Source organism: Hippocampus bargibanti, linkage group LG14 (genome assembly GCF_051943395.1).
Source record: "Hippocampus bargibanti isolate YZ-2025 linkage group LG14, ASM5194339v1, whole genome shotgun sequence".
NCBI classification, from domain to species: Eukaryota; Metazoa; Chordata; class Actinopteri; order Syngnathiformes; family Syngnathidae; genus Hippocampus; species Hippocampus bargibanti.
Genome location: NC_142747.1, coordinates 21,543,682 through 21,562,936, shown reverse-complemented (window position 1 = coordinate 21,562,936; position 19,255 = coordinate 21,543,682). Strand labels below are relative to the sequence as shown.

Here is a 19,255-nt window from a genome sequence, read left to right as displayed (position 1 = left end):
GGACTTTCCCTGGAGATAAAGGCGATATCTGCACGGAACTGCACGGATGGCCTGGGGAATGCACATAAATGGCCAACAAAGTCCAAAAAAACGTTTGGTTATCGACTTCTTTCAGATTTTAGGGAGAGGAAAACTTGCACTTACATGTTTTTAGGCCATTTCCGTCCACACGGACATACTCGCACTTGTATCTTTGCAAAAGTGTCCACGTGACGTCATTCCTTTCTTCCTTTCCGCGTGGCACAATTGATTTCAGCAGAGACTAAAATGGGAAGCTCTTTGTTGTCGTTTGTTTGTTTTCCAAGAACCTTGCCGCTGAATGTTTTATCCCCCCCGCGTGTGGCGCTGTTGAGGGCGTAACCTGTCAAACGGTTCAGGTGGCCTCCGTCTACACGTGGTTAGCCCAGCATGGGAAGTCTCGACTGCGCGTTGCTCATAGACTCGATGACTCTTTCTTTCTAAATCTCGCTTCATCTCAAAGTGGATGAGTATATTGTTCATCAAAGATCAATGACTTTTTACAAATAGTCCTTTTCGTTGTTGTTTTTTACACCAAAACGGGCACGACGCAGTATTTTGCTTGTTTGACGCAGACAACGCCATCATTTTAATGGTCATCTCCCGAAGGCGTACGCGGCCCACCACGTGAAATGAGTTTGACACCCCCGGCCAAAAGTAGCCCCGACAATTCAATGACAGAAGAAACGCTAAACAAAGATAACATTTATTGCCAATTATTTTGTTTTCATTCCTTTTTTTAGTTAAGACTGCGTTAACTCATCCGAAGTGACGGCTTTTGTCTCACTCACTATGCCTTTATTATCCATTATATATATATTAGATGGTTACATAAATTAAAGAAACAAACGTGAAACAACAGGGCAAACACACACACACACAAAAAAAGACATCCAGGTAACATCCGACTTACGACCGAGTTCCATTCCGACCAAACAGTCGTAAGTCAAAATTGGAAATCCATTCAAAATGTTGACTAGAGACTCGGAGGATAAATGACTGGCAAACCATCGCACGGTCGATTGCTGTACGAGAGTGACACGCCGGCTGGCTCGGCCAAAATTGTACGAGGCGTTGCGGTGCCATAGAATTAATTTTTTTTCAATGGAGGTCGTGATCATAAGCACGACGTAAGTGGACGCAAGTCGAGTTGGTCGTAAGTCGGATGTGACCTGTATTTTCAAAAGCGTGGCAGGTGAGAGGAATACAAGAAGCGTGGTGGTCTGCAGTGGATCTTTCAGCTGTAAACGAAAAAAAATATCCCAATCACAATACAGAGAGAGACTTCCAAAAAGTTGATTCCTTACATTAGTGATGAAGCGCTTGACCGTTACTTGACTTCCTTTTCCTGACCGTCGATCCTGGCGTGCTCTCGCTTGACTAATTCTTCCAACTCCGCCTGTCAACAAGAGACAAGTTTATTTTGCTGGCACGAAAATGGACAGTCGTTACGGGATGTTATGTCAAAGGCGCCAAGTATCAAAAAAGAGCAAAAGGAAAGGAAAGACACAGCAGTTGAAATGCTAAATACAAGAGTTGAAAAGACAGCAAGCTATTTGGCCTTACCTTCCATCCCAGCAGGTCAGCGAGTGCCATACAGCCATCATCGCATGTCGTGATATGAGCAACATCTCTGGCGAGGGAGAAAAGGCCACAATATATCATTGGCAGAACTCGCCCAATCCATCCATGACCTTTTTCCCGCGTATGAGTGGCGCACCCAAAAGCCTTGATTTTCTTCCATCCAAAGACGACCTTATACGCCTCATAGGTGAAGTCATATTGAGCCGCAACAGGTCTTCCAACGACTGCCTCCATTTGTAATGCATCGCCGCAGCCTCTATCGTAGCGCCTTATAATGCGGCGCCGTTATATTTGGAAAACTTTGATATATTTCTATATTATAGTATTTGGGAAACTTTTCATTCATTGAAAGTGCGCCTTATAATCCGGTGCGTCTTATACTGCATATGGAAAACGTTTGAAAATCCACCATTCGTTCGTTGGGTGTGCGCATTATATTCCGGTGCGCCTTACACACGGGAATATAATGCGCTCATGAATATAAATAGTTCTGAGTGATTATATGAATTGAATTTGTGGACAGATGTCGGCATATTTCAATGATTGCTGCGTTTTGCCGCAACGTGGCCATTTGATTCAGAGGTCAAGGCGGTGGTGTTAGACAGCAGATATTAAGAGATGATATTTATGCAGGAAGAAGAAAACTGTCCTGGCTTGCACACACCGTTTCTCACTGCTGCAAAACAAATATGTACTAAGCCAATACATTTTCAATGACACTTTTAGTATTATTAGTCCATAATAGTATGGGACATAATTATTGCGGATATGGTTGTGATCCTGACTCGTTTTTGCAATTTGCAAGGGAACTTTTGCTCATGAAACATCTAAGCCAAGTAAATTTGATCCAAATTCAAATTTCGTCGGGTTACTCTTTTCTTTTGGCTTGCAGATTGAATTTTTTGTCAAAACCATATTTACATACAGTACATATATGGCCATTTATAGACGTATTGCTTTGAATGTGAGCTATTTTTCCTTGATCCTCATTCGTGACACGCACAATCATATTACCTATAAGCCGTGTCCGAGTTAAAGTCCATTCCTCCACCAAAACCCAGGAGACCTAAAACAGGATCGGCCTGCTGCACAGACACGCACCAAAAAAATAAAACCCACTTTGTTGAAAAAATAAAAATAAATAGCAGACGCACAATTAAAACGAGAAGATAAACACGCACGAGTTAAGCTCCACTGCGCTTGTCAATTTCCAAACGGTGCTCAGTTCATGACTTTTGTGCACACAAAAAAAGCACGCCGAGTCGTCTCCGTTGTCCCCGGAAAAACATCAACTCAGGACACACGCTGTTAAGCTCACCTGGCCTGCTTTTTCCATGTTGATGAGCAACCTCGGGCAGCTTTTTGAAACCCTGAGTAAGAACAAAGCAAGGGAGATTGCCCCAAAGTCAACAAATACAGAGAAAATACAGTATTTATTTCCGTGTGTATAAGGCGCACGCACCCCCGACGAATGGTGAATTTTCAACCTTTTTCCATCTCCTGTATAAGGTGCACCTGCTTATAAGGCGCAGGGTGATCTTTTGAAGCAAATCAATGCTCAATCTTTGGGTGCGCCTTATACAGCGGAAAATTGCGGTACGATTGCCTTAAAGTTCCTCGATCGAGTCTGCGTTGATGTAAGACGAACCCTGGTACCTGTTAATCAGACTTGCAAAAGGCTGGACCTGCAGAGACGTCCCCATGATGACGAGAAGATCGCAACGGGGGAAATCCTGCAGTAGCAAAAAAAGCCATGAGCGCATACACAATGCTACACATTTTATGTACAATATGTATACTTGCTAGCTCACCATCTTCATCGATGTGAAGAAACGGACAGGAAGGTTCTCTCCAAAAAAGATAATATCTTGGTACAAAGAAAAGATAAAGCCATGAGAGAAATGGACAGATGCTCCCCTACTTACGAACATTCCAGTTACAAACAACGGTACATACAAACGCTTTTGTCGTAACATATGTCGTATTCTCTCCAGTGGTACATGTACATATCTTGATAGAGCATATATTTTATTCAATGTTTATTTTTCAGGACAAACCATTACAGGTTACTTCTATAAGCCTTGAACATGCATTCCATCCAAAGTGTAGCACTGAATCAACTTTTTTTTTCAAACAAATTCACCTTATGAACTGACCTGGTTTGACCAAACTGTTGCATTTTTCACATTTGGGGATATCATCACAAAAGATTTTGTCTACAAACAAAACAAAGAAGTTTCAGCTGCCCAACAATGGTGACGTTTCTCCAAAGGCTAAATGTGAATTCTGATCATGTTAAAAGGTTTCACCTTTCATCCAGTCCAAGTTGTATTCTTTGCGGCAAGTGAATTTGACGCAGTGGGACGTGAAAAAGGTTCCATGGGCTTCGATGAGATCTCCACTCTCAAGCCCGGCGACTCGCTCCAGGGTATCAATATTCTAAATGATCACCAAATCGTCAATAGGGGGTGAGAGATGACGTTTGTTCAGCAAAGATTGGGAGCGACTTGATTTTCTTGCCTGCGTGTAGCAGCGTCTTAGGAGGCCTTTGTCCTTTAGCAGCTTCATGAAGTAGTGACACGTGGTCGGCTAATACAAAAGTGAATTCAAAACAAAACAAAAAAAAAGAGAACAAAAAATCCATTTCATTGCTGAGCTATTTGAAGTCATTGAAAAAGGGCTCACCAAGGTGGTGCGCGGAGCCACATCTTTGCATTCAACAGAAGTTTCTTTTGGGAACAATTTCCCATTGTGGGACTATTAAAGGCTTTCTGATTCTCATTCTGAAGTAGCTCGAAGCTTCAAAAATATTGGTGACCTCCATTTCGAATACATTCTTGTTATTTGTGGAGACCTCCTCGGTAGCGTTCTACATTATTATGCTCTACCTTAAACTGTCCTGGATAAAGCTCCTTGGCCAAGGCAAAGAAAGCTTCTGGATGTTTCTAGAATGAAAAATGGACATTGGGTCAGTAAAGACCTACATCTATTGCTCCAATACATAGACTGTAATACGATTGGGATATGAGAGGGATATTAACAAACATATTGACCTTGAAGTAATCTATTTGGAAAATGGCTTCCGGGTAGGGCAGGTTATATTTCTGCAGGTTTGCATACAGCCCAGTATCGGGTGAGCGAAAATCCGGAATTCCAGCCGCTGCGGTTGTATACATTTCGCCAGTTAAAGGACATTCTCACCATAGTCGGTCAATACGACTACACGTTATCTTTCCACGTGTGTCGGATACTCACATGTGGATATACCTGCTCCAGCCATGCAGATGATGTTTTTACCTGTAAGAAGTTCCTCTCGGTCAGTCTATTTATAACAGTGGGTTGAGGGGAAAGCAAAGTGCAGAAACCGAGACTCACATTTGCCACTCAGAATGTATTTGGCTACTCCTTCCAAGGTCAACTCATCCAAAACTTGTTCTGGGGATCCAATGCCCAAAGTGCGGGAGAACAAGTTGCGCAAGAAATCCACTGGAAGGATAATGGGTCATAAATACACGCTTCGGTACTCTTTGTGCGCTTACTCGAGTTCTCTTTCCTTCATGTTATGTAATTGGTAGAACATATTTCAAAGAAAAAAAGTTGTGCCAAAGAAAAAATATCATATTATAGTTACTGAAAAACGAAACAATGATTAATATTGCCAAGAAATAGTTGATGAGAAAATAATGTTCACCGTGGGTTTATAAATCATAAATTCACGACAATGACGTTTGACAGGCAGGAAATAAACATGAATGACATACTCTCGGAGTTTCCAGCCGCTTCCTCCTCACTGCTATCTTCAGATTGCTCCTACCAGAAAAACACAAATACTACGTATTTTTGTAGTACAGTATATGTGGTCCGTTACATAATATCGAGATCATCGGAAAAAGACGATGTTGGAGCCTGAACCCCTCATCACACGGCGATTGAAGATGGACACGTTCTGTTTTATATCTTGTATGTTTTGTTTTGAATGACTTACAAGTTGGCTCCCCCCTGTTCTCGCAATTTTCGTAAAGATTTGCCTGTCAGTAGAGCTGTCAACAGTAGAGCTGGTGACTTTATCGGTATTATTTTACCTTTGATTCCGGTGTACTTTCCTCCTCTTCTTTGTTATTAGGAGGCTCTAAGAACGCAAAGCAAACATTCAAGCGAAACTCGTTTCGAATGACACTTCGCCAATTAGCTAAATGAGCGAAACAACGCTGAGTATCAAGAACCAATATTGAAATCACGGCTATCCTACCTGGCGTGTCAGACATTTATTCGCTTACGGAATCCTTTCAAGCACAATGATCTAAATGACATTTGTTGTAAACCTCGAAATTGTTTTTTTACCCCGTCGTGACAGGTTTCAAATCGTTCGCCTGTGTTGTTGTCCGTCATAAAATATCGTCCGCCGAAAGACTTTCCGACCATGAACACTGTATGTTTTTTTTGTTCCTCTAATAGATGTTAATGTTGCGGAGCCCTATAGTAAGGCGTTTTTAGCTCAAAAAAACGACCATTAATTATAGTAAGGCGTTTTTAGCCGAAAAAAACAACCATGTATAGTAAGGCGTTTTTTGCTGAAAAAAAAAACCGACCATGTATAGTAAGGCGTTTTTTCCCCCAAAGAAACGACCATGTATAGGAGGACGTTTTTAGCCGAAAAAAAAACCATGTATAGTAAGTCGTTTTTTGCTGAAAAAAAAACGAGCATGTATAGTAAGGCATTTTTAGCCGAAAAAAACAACCATGTATAGTAAGGCACTTTTTGCATAAAAAAACGACCATGTATAGTAAGGCATTTTTAGCAAAAAAAAAAAAAAAAAAAAAAAAAACGAGCGTGTATAGTAAGGCATTTTTGGCCGAAAAAAAACAAGCATGTAAAGTAAGGCATTTTTACCCCCCAAAAAAACCACCATGTATAGTAAGGCGTTTTTATCTGAAAAAAACGACCATGCATAATTTTTGTGACAAAACGTGCAAAAAACGAAAAAGAATCCATAAAATGAGCTGATTTTCAGGGCAAGCTGTCTGTTGTATTTTAAAACTAGGGACAATCTTTTCTTTTTTTTTGTATTTGATTTTTGACATGAACCCATCTGACCTTTTCAAAACTTTTGGATTGGGACAAGCGGCAGTGAGGTGGTCAAAAAGTCAGTGCCAATGGGAGGTGTCGGGGCACCAAGGTCGCGACCTCGCTACCAGCAAGAAGAGTCATTTCCTGTTGACCTCAATTTGAACTGCAACCCCTGACCCCCCGCACCCCCCCTGCTATTTCAAGCCCCTCTAAGGGGCAGGGTGAGGTCGGGGGGGGCAGGCTATTTTTTGGGGGGGCTGAACGCACATTTCTTGAGCGAGTAAGGGTGACGACTTTGTTTGGACTCAAAGACAGACAAATCTTCCAATGAACTCCTTCACTTCACTGCCAGGCGATGTGCCAAAATGTGTCCGCTCCAGTGCCAGGGTTTTTGTCATTGTCATTGTCACTTGAATTCCAGGACCCGCACAATATGGACTTTTAGGACGACATCAACATTCAATGCAGCGTTTGAAATATCACACTCTCTTCTTTCATCATAAAAAATACAGTTAATTCCTAAATGATATGTCTGGAGTTATAGGAGCTTGCAATGAGGGCAGCTGTCCAAAATACAATGCAATACACACATTTAATCGAGAATTGAAAATATGACAAAGAGCGCCATTCCTGAATTTGTTTGGGTTTTGTTGTTTTTCATGCTTGGGTGCCGGTAAAGCTCTGGCCATGGCCTCTGTCAATTAATAATAATAATACATTTCATTTCTAAGCGCCTTTCAAAACTCTCAAGGACACTTTACAGTCACAGGATTAGTTTTTCTGCGGGTGAGCAGCGGCAGCCACACGTGCCAGCGTTCACTCAACCGGGAAGTGATTGTGTTGTGTTCTTTTCCACAAGGGGGCAACATTTCTTTTTTTCCCCCCATGTTAACGCTCTGTTCCAGCTTCAGCTTCCAATTGCCTTCTTCTTTTAATCTTCAACCTTGTGTTCATCTTTAGTCAAAAGATGCTTTTTTCTTTTTATGTGCATTGAACACTCAAGTGCAATTTCAAGAACTGAAATTGTTATTTCAAGTCATTTTGGCACTTTGTACAAAACATTATTTCTTATTATTGTTTTCATGTATTTTTTTTACTTCCGGGTTGAGTGAACGCTGGCGCGTGTGGCCGCCGCTGCTCACTCGCAGAAAAAAAAATATCCTGTGACTGTAAAGTGACCTTGAGAGTTTTGAAAGGCGCTTATAAATCCAATGTATTCTTATTATTATGATTATTATTAAGCCAATATGTATGCATTGCATTGTATTTTGTACATCTGCCCCAATTTCAATCTCAGATAACTCCAAACCCATATCACTTGGGAATTAACGGTATTTTTTCTGATGAAAGAAGAAAGTGGAAGCTTTCTTGCGCTGCACTGAATGTTGACGTCGCCCTAAAAGTCCATCTTCTGTGGCTCCTGGAATTTGAGCGACAATGACAAAAACCCTGGCACTGGAGCGGACACATTTTGGCACATCGCTTGCCAGTCAATGAGTGAATCGGTGAAGTTGGCACACAAAGATGAGCCATCCACAAGTGGTACCAAAACAAACAAACAAAAACAAACAAACATGTTTAATTCTTTGACCATATGATTCATTCCGAAATCTTCTTTTTTGCTGCAGAGCAGCGTCCATCGGGTGTTTTGTTCGAGTCCTTTGGCTGCGGCTCCCTTTTCACTGCTGTGACACGCAACAGGGATGCTAATGCTTGAAAAGGGTGTGTGTGTGTGTGTGTGTGTGTGTGCAAGGTACATCTGTTGGCATCTTAAGGAGGGAAGTGTTATGGCAGACTGGAAGTCATTCATTGTGTTTAGCTTCATGCTAAAAGGAGGAGCACGAAGCTTTCAAACAAGCGTCCGGCAAACTTTGCATCAATTACAAAAATAGAATCAAAACTCAGGTAAGCCTTAAATAAAAAGTTGGGGGGTGGGCAAAAGTGTGTGTGTGTGTGTGTGTGTGTTTTGTGGGCGGTTACTTGTGCAGGAAGACACGGCTTGATGAAGAAGGCATGATGACAAGATGGAGGCGCATCCGCTTCATGTCTTTGTCGTGTAAAAACATGTCTGCCCACCAATATAGTCAATCTTGCATTCTTTTTTGTTCTTTTGGTGGTCCAACAAGACGCGGAGGCGAGATGTGAACCTTTAAAGCGTTGCTCTCCTCACACCGGAGGTGATGGGAGAGCCCAGGAAGCACTTTTACTTGGAGACAGCTATGGCTTCAACCGGAGGAGAAAGAGAGAGCGAGCGAGTGAGCTACATTGAGGTGACTGTCTTCTGGTTGCTTCTTTCAATAGGATGTTGTTGTCATCTCTCCCACGGAGCCCCTCGAGCGCTAGTGTGCATGGATGTCCAGTCCTTGCGCAAGGAGGGTCTCGGCGGGGTGCGCGTGCGGGCGGACGGGAGGTCCCGGGTGGGCCGGGTAGACCGCTTGGGATAACAGAGACCCCGAGTAGTCCCCCTGCGGAGATGGCAGCCCTTGAAGACCTGCGCGCAAGGCACACAAGGGACACGAGGGATCACCATTTCAACACTCCACTGCCAGCATTTTTGTCATTGCAGCACCCACGCAATTTGGACTTTTCGGAACGCATCAACATTCAATACAGCGGAGGAAACCAAACTAGAGTTAATTCCTAAATGATAAAGCTCCGGAGTTAGCCGAGATTGAAATGAGGGCGGATGTCCAAAATACAATGCAATACATCCATATTGGTTTGTGTAGCGCTTTAACAACAGCCCAAGCTGCAACAAAGCGCTAACATGGACACAAGGGAAATGCTGCCCCCTTCTGGATAGAAAAAAAAAAACATTGCCAGAGTCCACGGCCAGCGCTTTATCGGCACCCGAGCTTGAAAAAACTGAATCCAAATAAATTTGGGAATGGCGCTCTATGTCATATTTTCAATTCTCGAATAAATTGGTGAATGGCAGCGAATGAGTTAAAATGTCGACATTGATATGATTGGAAAATATTGATTCAATCCACACGCATTAAATCATTGACTGCCGGACGGTGTGACAAAATGTGTCCATTGCAGTGCCAGGGTTTTTGTCATTGTCACTCCAATTCTGGCAGCCACACAATATTACGGTGGAGGAAACCTTACGCTAAAAGAGTTAATTCCTAAATGATATGGCTCTGGAGTTATCAGAGCTGGAAACAAAATAGTGGTTGAGATCGCACGTTAGCAACAGCTCAAGCTGGAACACAGCTCTAACATGGGAAAAAAGGGAAGTGCTGCCTCCTGGTGGAACGGGAAAACATGGCCAGAGGTCTGGCCAGCACTTTATCGGCACCCGAGCATGAAAAAAAAAAAACAAACAAACAAGTGTGGTTTGTTCACCACATTCAACGACGAACATCGGCGCTAATTTTGTCGTTTAGAAATCGTGGTCGGGCGGTGACGATAAAACATTTTTCAGCAGCCGAACCCAAAAGGTCAAAAGGTCAAAAGGTGCTCCAGTCCAGAGAATATGTTTTCATTGCGACTTTATGTTTTCGCGTTTGAATTTGTCTGCCGCCTTTTGGCTTACCTGCCGCTCGGAGGCCGAGGTGGGCTTGCCCATCAAGTCCGTAACCCGCGAGCGCCGCTCCCTCCGGGCTGTAGGGGGCGCCTTGAGCCAAAGTAGCCACAAATTCAGGCCGCGGCCAAAATGGACGACCGACGCTAGCTAAGTCTGAAAGGCTAACCTGAGCGATTTGACTGATCGATCATGGGCTGAACGATCCTCCTCCTGGCGTTGATGAACCTGAAACAGAGAGAGAAAAAAGAAAAAAAAAGATATGTATGTAGCGGGTCCGTTTGGGGAGGAAAAGCGCTGAGAGAGAAAGGCTTCACCTTTGCCCTTTACGAGCACTTCACCTCCACGGACGCTGAAATCAATCAACGTTGGACCCGAGCCAGTTTTGTGACAACCCATTGATCACCTCACGTGTGAGAGTGCGAGCGTGAATGACTGCGCAGTCACATGAATACATCAACAGGTTTTGTCGTAGCTGCCAGACCGCGCGCAAAAACGGGCCAGGGTTGTTGTCATTCTCACTCCAATTCCAGGACCCACACCATCGTGAGTTTTAGGACCACATAGACATTCACAAGCCTTAGACTCTCTTCTTTCATCAGAAAAAATACCGTTAATTCCTAACTATTATATGGATCTGGAGTTATCTGAGCTTGAAATGGGGGCGGCTGTACAAAAATACAATCCATACATATTAGCGCTTTAACAATAACATGGAAAAAAGGCCAATGACTATAGCCGGTATGACTATAGCAATAGTTTGGATGGAATGATCTCCCAATTGGAATTTCAATTCTTTCTCCGCGTGCCCTTGACTGATTTGCGGTGACTAATTTGAATATTGGATATTGATTTGCTCTTCAAGTTTACGAAGTGGGTCCAGTGAGTCCATTTTACTGCAGCGCCGGCCGCTCCTGGAAGAAAATGCTTAGTGGGGAGATTTCATCTCCCTTTTCAATCTGCTAGATGTTTAGATTTCGTGGCCTTCTCATGAAAAGAGAGCACTTGGATGTCATGTCATGTCATGTCATGTCATTCCTGCTCCCGTCCACTATTTGACCAAATCTCCTCGGCTGAGCAACGACAAGCCATCCCACGCGGATGGCAAATGTGTCTTTTATGGCTTACGGAAAGATAAGACGATCCATTTCCAGGTCGCATCCGACTCACGACCGGCTCGACTTAGGACCACCCCTACTTACGACCACGACCTCCGGACCGCATTTTAAAAATGCTCATTCTAGGCGCTAGCAGGCCGGCAACGCGTGGGACAATTGGGGGACACTTTAGCAGTCCGTTAGCCTCCAAGTCTCCAGTCAACATTTTGAATGGATTTCCACTGATGACCGTTTGGTGGGAACAGAAGTCGGTCGCAAGTCGGATGTTACCCGTGAGTGATGATTGAAAAAGCGCAGCCAGCATTCAAATGGGGCAGCACACTGACCAGTTGTTGACCTGTAAGATGGTCAGACCCGTGTCTTGTGACAGCTGCTTCTTCTGCTCCTCCGACGGGTACGGGTGCTGTCAAAGAACACACAACACAGCTAAAAAACATCACCAGGATAGACAAATTATAATTCACATTAGTCTGTGGTTCAGATTCTATTTTTAGGCCAGCAGAGAAGGCCTTGCGAGCCCTGACAGCCACCACTAGTTGACAGTCTGGAAAATCCTCGTGACTTGGATCTCCTATTTTCACCCTTTGAAAACATACAAATCTGGGCAGCCTCACAGAGGAGGGGGGCAATTACACCACACACACACACACACACACACACACACACACACACACACACACACACACACACACACACACAGAGACGCAAATGCGCGTAGCGGCCCAATTGAAGGGAAGCAACATTTGACCTGCCTCATTTAGTGGCTAATTAGCAATCTTACAGCCTGCTCTGACAATTACTCAGCCCATTTATTTCACTTGCACAATGATAGAGTGGCAAGCGTATTCATATCATGAGCCAGTCTTCATTAATTCAATGAATTGAATTGAAGTGAAGTGAAGTGAAGTGACCGGTCCAGAATTTCCTGCCGCTCCGGTGCCAGGGTTTTTGTCATTGTCACTCCAATTCCAGGACCCGCACAATATGGACTTTTATAACTACATCAACATTCAATACAGCGTAAAAAACCTTAGACTCTCTTCTTTCATCAGAAAAAAGTGATATGTGGGGATGAAGCATTGTAATGGTTTCCCCAAATGATAAAGCGTAAGTACAAGGTTGATTTTGAAGATGGCGTACCGTTAAATGCTGGAAGAGCCACGCTCTCATGATGTTTGTGGCCACTTTGGGGAAAATGCCTCTTTTCTTGTTGTTTGGCCTCTCTCGGTCACACTCGTCGTCCTCTCCCGTGCTGGGGGAGGCCACGCCGGCGTCCAGGATGCCGGCGTCCAGGATGCCGGCGTCCAGGCCGTCGCCTGCAATCACAGCAAGGAGCCAACTAGGCGGGAGGAAAGGCCACCGAGGCAAAGAGGCTTCGGCCGGCCCACTTGCAACTCAGACAAAAGACACGGCACAACATCCAACTTCCGTCCCCGTCCACTCTCGGCTGACACTTGAGCTAACGACTTATTGATTGCTTATTTTTTGGAATGGTGTCGCACTTATATCACTACAGTTGTCCGCCGTGCTGTGCGAAGGCAGACCACAGGTCCCGGGTGTCCCCAAAGGGGTGGTGGCACATTCATCTGGCTCTCGTAACCACGGCGCATTCTGCACAGACAGACAGAAAGAAAGAGAAAGAGAAATAGAGCAGGAGAGGTGAAATGAAAGGCCGAGCCGTTGAGCCCCTCAATCCTGTTTCCCTTTCCTTCTGTCTTTGTTGTTGTTGTTGTCACTTTGCGTCATGCACATCTCACCTGTTCCGCCAAAGTGGTGCAGGATCGGTGAAAGTCCTCCATGTCAGACTTGGAGCCTCCGTCCCGCTCGTCCAGGACCAAGTCGGTGGGCATTTTGCCCTTCAGGCAGGTGATGTAACGGTGGCAAAAGTTGTCGCACAAGTCGTGCACCTTTAAGAACATCCGACTTTCAGCCACGCTCAAGTCCGCATTGACACCGTTCGATTGTAACAAAGCGCTTATAGTCGCGCAATAGTCGACGCAAAGAAAAATGGGAAACCGCAGGAACATTAAAGACACGCACTGTTGTGCACACTTTCCCCGCGCACCCTATGACGTTTGAGTACAAGACAAACACTGACAAGCAGTTCTAGATGAAAGAGAAGAGCCTCATTTTCACCAGTGGATCACAGACATCGTGGCGGAACGTGCACGTCTGCTACAAGTTTTGAAAGTAAACACAAAGCTGTATCATTCGGTGACAAAAGGAGATTTCCTCCTGAAATCCGCTTCAATTCCAAGCCACGTCAAGTTCCGCATATTATTGTATTGCATTGTGGTTTGGACATCTGCCCTCATTTCAAGATCCTATAACTCCAGACTCATAACTTAGGAATGAACTCTTTTTTTTCTGACGAAAGAAGAAAATCTAAGGTTTCTAACGCCGTATTGAATGTTGTCAATATTTTTGTGGGTCCTGGAATTCAAGTGACGATGACAAAAACCCTGGCACTGGAGTGGACACATTTTTGCACACGGTCTGACAGTTGAATGAGTTCACCTAAAATGTTTGCTCTGCACTCATCTTAAATGATGAGGGTGAAAAAAAAATGGATCGTCAACCAACCTTCTCCAACTCCAGTAAATGAAAGCGAAGCACTTGGATGGCCTGAATCATCTAGAAAGAAACCAAAGATGACGACAGCTGCAACGTATCGTGGGATGTTTCGTCGACCGATGAAAAAATGTTCTTACCAAGTTGTCCAGCTCAGGATTGGAAGAAAATATTGGTTTCTGTGAACGAATCTGCAAAACCAAGCATGAAAATGAGCCCAAGTTGACGACTGGCGGCTCATGTTTGGACATACGGGTAACATCTGAGTTACGACCACGACCGCCAGATTTATTGATTGATTGATTGATTGATTTTACGCCTGGCACCACAAGGCGCAAGCAGCCTTCAACACGTACGACAATTTTGGCCAGCCAGCATGCCACGCACTCGCACAGCAATCTACTGCGTGACTAGTCAATACAGTGGTGATACGGCAACATCTGTAGTGCTGCACACTGGTTTTTTTCCTTCAGCGTCCGCCTGAGTCCCAGCGGTTGTGTCGGGTTACCTCTTCTTAGCCGTTAGCATGAAGAGCAGGCTAAGTATAACATTTAGAAATCAACTGTACAGTCAACAGTTTTGTATACATTGCAGCTACGGTTATACAGTAATAAGAATGGATAATACGAAATAGAATGTGATAAAAATGACACTAAAAGTGACCCAATTTATAAATGAACTATATAATAGTATTCAATTAAAAAAAAAACCGTTGACAGATTGACATGGTATACTAATGATCCTGTCTTGTAATTGTCACGTGGGTGATTTTGAATGGATTTCGACCTACGAGCGTTTTGCGGGAACGGAAGGCGGTCGTAACTGGGATGTCAGCTGTATTTTCAAGTCGGTGCGCGTCTCTCACCTGCTTGGCAAATGCAGCGATGTCATCGTTGAAAGATTCCGATGAGCAGACGTCGCCGTGACTTGCGATGCCGGGGAGGTGCGACGTGGCCGACAGGGAGGAGGAATCTCGCGGGGAGCAGGTGGCCAGCTCGCACTTTTCAAAAACTAAAGCCAGCAGCGGGAAGAGCGGGTGGCTGCGCACACGGACGCACGGACGGACAAACACTTAACATACTCGCACGTCAACGCGCTGACAGTCGACAAACGGCAAAGACGGACGGGAGGTGCGAGAAATCGTGCGGATGAAAGTGACAGCTGTCAATGTCGCGCAGGGCAGGCAAACACAGACGGGACGCTAATGCGCGAGGAATGCTAACAGCAAGTGTTTCGATCGGATGGAAGATTGAATTTCACACACACCCGTAGATCTGGTCCTTGTGATGTTTGAGGGAATCGGGGATGGGGGCTCCGTACTGAGGGCTCGCAAGTGCTCGGACCTCATCCCCGTAGACCCCAATCGACAGGCCCTCCGTCCCCGAGTAGTGCGGCGCATCTTCATACTGCGACGCAAGAACAATCAAAGAGAGCCAACGTGAGACGCAGATGGCGTGAACGGCACGGCACGGCACGGGATGGATGGATGGATGGATGGATGGATGGATGGATGGATGGATGGATGGATGGATGGACGGACGGCCATGTTCCAACAGGCCTCATCGCATGTATGATGATGATTTTCATCTCATGAAAATTGGCTGCAGCTGCACAGGTGCAAGTTGCCCGCCCGTTTGCCACACGGCAATGTCTTGACTGGCCCATCCGCAAGGCCTCCCCAAAATAGGGCCCACTTTGGGAATGCGCCGTCCTCAACGGCTGATCAAATCAGGGATCCCAGAAAGCAGAAAGCACAAACCAGAAACCTCCCTCCCTCCCGGACACCTTCTACTTTTTATGGACCTTGGCCATTCGCACACGCGGCGCTATCCCATTGCCCGTCCGTCTGTCCGTCTCTCTTGACGCATGAGCCCGCATGATCAGGTTTCGGCGCGTCAAGCGGATCAAAGCGCAAAAAGCCCAGACGACAAATTCCGCACATTTCCCTCCTTCTTAAGACGGGCGGTTGACAAGTGGGCCTTCGAGAGGCAACACAACATTTTCACGGCGACATGTCATTGGGGTATTTTAACAGATGATGCTCCGGTCCTGGCCGGTCCTGGTGGGGCCAGCCGGCGGCGGCAAAATAATTCCTTTGTTTGCGTTTAGTTTTTTCATGCTTAGGTGCCGATAAAGCGCTGGTCATGGCCTTTGTCAATGTTTTTCTTTTCCACAAGGGGGCAGCATTTCCCTTTTTTCCACTTTTTTCCATCTTCAGCTGTTGTTTAAGCGCTATATAAATCAATATGGTATATTGTAGTGTATTTTGGACATCCGTCCTCATTTCAAGCTCCTATAACTATAACAGACCCATATCATTGCGTAATTACGTAACTCTTTTTTTCTGATGACAGAAGACAGTCTCAGGTTTTTTCCGCCGCATTGAATGTTGATGTCGTCCTAACACTCAATATTTTGTGGGTTCCGCCAATTGGAATGACAATGACAAAAACCCTGGCACTGGAGTGCTAGCATTTTTGCACACCATCTGGCAGGCAATGAGTTCAAAGCGTTATATACACCAGTGTCGAAAGAAAAACTCATAAACAACCACTCCAAAAAATGAAGAAGAATGATCCATTCAGTAAGAAGATCTTTTGAGGAAGTGAACATTGAAAGAAAAAACGCTTGTGGTCATCTTTATCTCAACTGATGATCGCTGGCCATCTTAAAAACTAGATGACACTTTGTTATTAAAAAAAAATCTGTTTGATGTTCCGTGTGTGTGTGTGTCCGTGTTTAATTGCCCCCCTCCTCTGTGAGGTCTCAGCCCGCAGCCTCACTTCTCCTCGGAATCAGTGTAGCCAAAAAAGTGACCTACTTAGCGAGTTGAACAAGCGGCCCTTCTCGCCTCCCACCCACACCATCGACAAGCCTTGCGGGCATTTTGGCAACATCCAAGTTGCACAAACAACTTTCTACCTTCACCCCCAACAAAAAAAACAGAATCAAATCCCTTCACACCAATATTAATAATAATAGAATTTATAAGTGACTTTCAAAGCTCTCAAGGACACTTTACAGTCACAAAACAAGCACATAAATAAAACTGCAGATAAAATTATCAATAAATAAAAAAAACATAAATAAATACAAGTGCTATGGAAATCACAACCGGGATATTGGTAAAGCGCTATAAGAAGCAATATGGATGTATTGCATTGTATTTTGGACAGTCGCCTTCATTTGAAGTTCATATAACTCCAGATCCATATCATTTTTTCTGAAGAAAGTCTAAGGTTTCTAATGCTCTACTGAATATTTATGTAGCCCTAAAATATAATATTCTGCGGGTCCAGGAATTCAAGTAACAATGCCAATAACCCTGGCACTGGTGTGGACACATTTTTGCACATTGTCTGGCAGTGATTGAGTTTAAAAAAAATCCTCCAGTGGTTTAACTATCATACTGATTTACAATAATAATAACAACAATAATAATACAGTAAAGTCTCGTTATATCGATATTCAAGGGAGTCCGAAAAAATATCGATATAACCGGGACTATCGATATATCCGATATCGATATAACGAGACTTTACTGTACATTTAATTTGAAAGCGCTATTCATTGCACTAAAAGACGCTTTACAAGAGCTTAAAACGCAAAATAAAGTGTATGCCTGAAGACTAGCAGACATAATTGACATCAAAATAGATCGAAAAGAAAGCATGGGGAAAAGAGACTAAAAAATAATGGCCCAAAGGTCACATTTACGGTAACCTTCAGGTGGAGGTAGATAGTCGGAACTACGTAGTTTCTTCATGAAGTTTTCACATGCGGTCATGCTGAATGTTGGTGCAAGTGACCGCAAATAAAATACAAGTCACACAAAAGGACAGACAAATCGAGGCTGATGGACATACCCTCTTCTCCATGCGACTCGCCAGCCGGTCCTTCCCCCAAGATGATGATACGCAGCCCGGCTACAGTCCGGCAGGCTCAGCCTCTTTGCCACTGGAAGAAATAGGAAAACAATCGACAACGGCTCGGATGTTTCCAGTGTATTTCCATTTTACAGCCTGTATGTTTTAAAACATGGCATTTTGAGCTCGTCAATAAAGACATAGCATCCCACGGGGGGGGGGGGGGGCGAGGGCTGGTGGTGGTGGAGGGCGCTTTACAGTGTGCACAGTGGCATTAAACGCCTCCATGGCTGAAATGCTATCAAAGGCTACCGCGAGAGAATTGAGCAAAAAAAAGCGCTATTAAATCATCCACCTGAAGGTAACTAGCCGGCCGACCGGCGGTTGTGGTCTTCGGAAGTCCAGGTCGCAGAGGCTGAGCTCTTGTCCTCCTCCGCCTGGCGCGCCTCTCGCCGCCGCTACAAGCCGATCGGGATGCTCGGTGCCGCCGGGAAGGCTCCGACGAGAGACCGGCAAGCTTCCAAAGAGAGTCGGCGAGCCAGCCAGCCAGTCAGCCAGCCAGCGTCCGTCCGTCCGTCCGTCCTTGTGCTCGGTTGTCCACGCAGGCTGCAAAATGTCAAAGGTGGGGAATGAGCGATTGTGTTTTCAGTCTCAAGAAGAAGAAGAAGAAGAAGGAGGAGAAGGGAGAAGGCGTGATGATGGTGGCGGTGTGCGGAAGGTTTCCGAGGGTCAAAACGCGACGGGGTCTCTTGCTCCCACTCATCTCCAATCCCTCCCTCCGCCTTTTTTGCTTTCCTTTTCGCCCTTTACTCCTCCTCCTCCTCCTCCTCCTCTTGCTTATCACGCCAGAGAAGACCCCTTGCTCCTTTTTTTAAATCGCGTCTTCTGCAAGATAACTCCTTCTCTCTTTTAAATCATCCCCGTGCTGTTCTGTCCAGAAGAAGAACTCCTCGTCTTATTATTTATTTCACAAGTGATTGGTCCATCCTATTCATTCAAAAATGATGCAATTTGTCATGTTTTGAAGTGCTCGGGGGCCGATTTAATTTAAAGGCTAATGAGGAAGCTAATTGCTAAATACATCGACTGTCGTAACTAAAGTGAAAGTGTGCTCTCTGGCGTGGAATTGAAAGACTCGTAATAGCTTTCAAATTGTTTTATTGTCCGCTTATATCAGGAAGTGAAAAGAATTATGACGAAGCGCAAATGTTGATCCTCCCTTTCGTGGTGTTTGTTTTATTTTCACTAACATGGGGGGGGGGTGCGAAGAAAGGGGGCATATCACCTTCACGCGTTAAAAAAAAAACCTCTCGTTTTGTTAATGACTTGTCATTACATCATAATGTTTCAAAACGTCGCTCTTTGTCCGCTCCTGCTGCGAGGGGCCAGCAGGGGGGGGGGGGGCGGTCTCCACATCAATCGGCTGCCGGGCCACCAAGGCTCGTTGGGCGGCGTGAACTTCCAGCGTGCGCGGGGTGGCTTGGAGAAAAAGGCCCGCGGC

General features: G+C 44.8%; 2 protein-coding genes across 4 annotated transcripts; both read right to left on the bottom strand.

Annotated features, from left to right (window-relative positions):
* Positions 1–707: 707 nt before the first annotated feature.
* sirt2 (sirtuin 2 (silent mating type information regulation 2, homolog) 2 (S. cerevisiae)) lies at positions 708–6,000 on the bottom strand. 3 transcript variants are annotated; one of them, XM_089013983.1, is made up of 17 exons: positions 5,852–6,000; positions 5,685–5,731; positions 5,364–5,412; positions 4,978–5,088; positions 4,858–4,899; positions 4,656–4,762; positions 4,491–4,547; positions 4,123–4,191; positions 3,912–4,041; positions 3,759–3,818; positions 3,414–3,469; positions 3,259–3,335; positions 2,921–2,972; positions 2,617–2,687; positions 1,585–1,651; positions 1,326–1,417; positions 708–1,259 (listed from the first exon to the last, which is right to left on the bottom strand). In XM_089013983.1, the coding sequence occupies exons 1-16, from the start codon at positions 5,865–5,867 to the stop codon at positions 1,349–1,351; spliced, it is 1,080 nt and encodes a 359-aa protein (XP_088870109.1). In that variant the 5' UTR covers positions 5,868–6,000; the 3' UTR covers positions 708–1,259; positions 1,326–1,348. The 3 variants fall into 3 exon arrangements, with proteins under 3 accessions (XP_088870109.1, XP_088870110.1, XP_088870111.1); XM_089013984.1 differs by having other exon boundaries at positions 2,617–2,684; XM_089013985.1 differs by lacking the exons at positions 708–1,259; positions 1,326–1,417; positions 1,585–1,651; positions 2,617–2,687 and adding an exon at positions 2,788–2,834.
* A 2,218-nt stretch (positions 6,001–8,218) lies between these two features.
* meis3 (myeloid ecotropic viral integration site 3) lies at positions 8,219–18,953 on the bottom strand. The gene is made up of 13 exons (XM_089013376.1): positions 18,110–18,953; positions 17,755–17,845; positions 15,155–15,294; positions 14,754–14,928; positions 14,029–14,079; positions 13,901–13,951; positions 13,075–13,224; positions 12,820–12,928; positions 12,458–12,633; positions 11,644–11,720; positions 10,369–10,427; positions 10,212–10,292; positions 8,219–9,161 (listed from the first exon to the last, which is right to left on the bottom strand). The coding sequence occupies exons 2-13, from the start codon at positions 17,764–17,766 to the stop codon at positions 9,010–9,012; spliced, it is 1,233 nt and encodes a 410-aa protein (XP_088869502.1). The 5' UTR covers positions 17,767–17,845; positions 18,110–18,953; the 3' UTR covers positions 8,219–9,009.
* Positions 18,954–19,255: the final 302 nt, after the last annotated feature.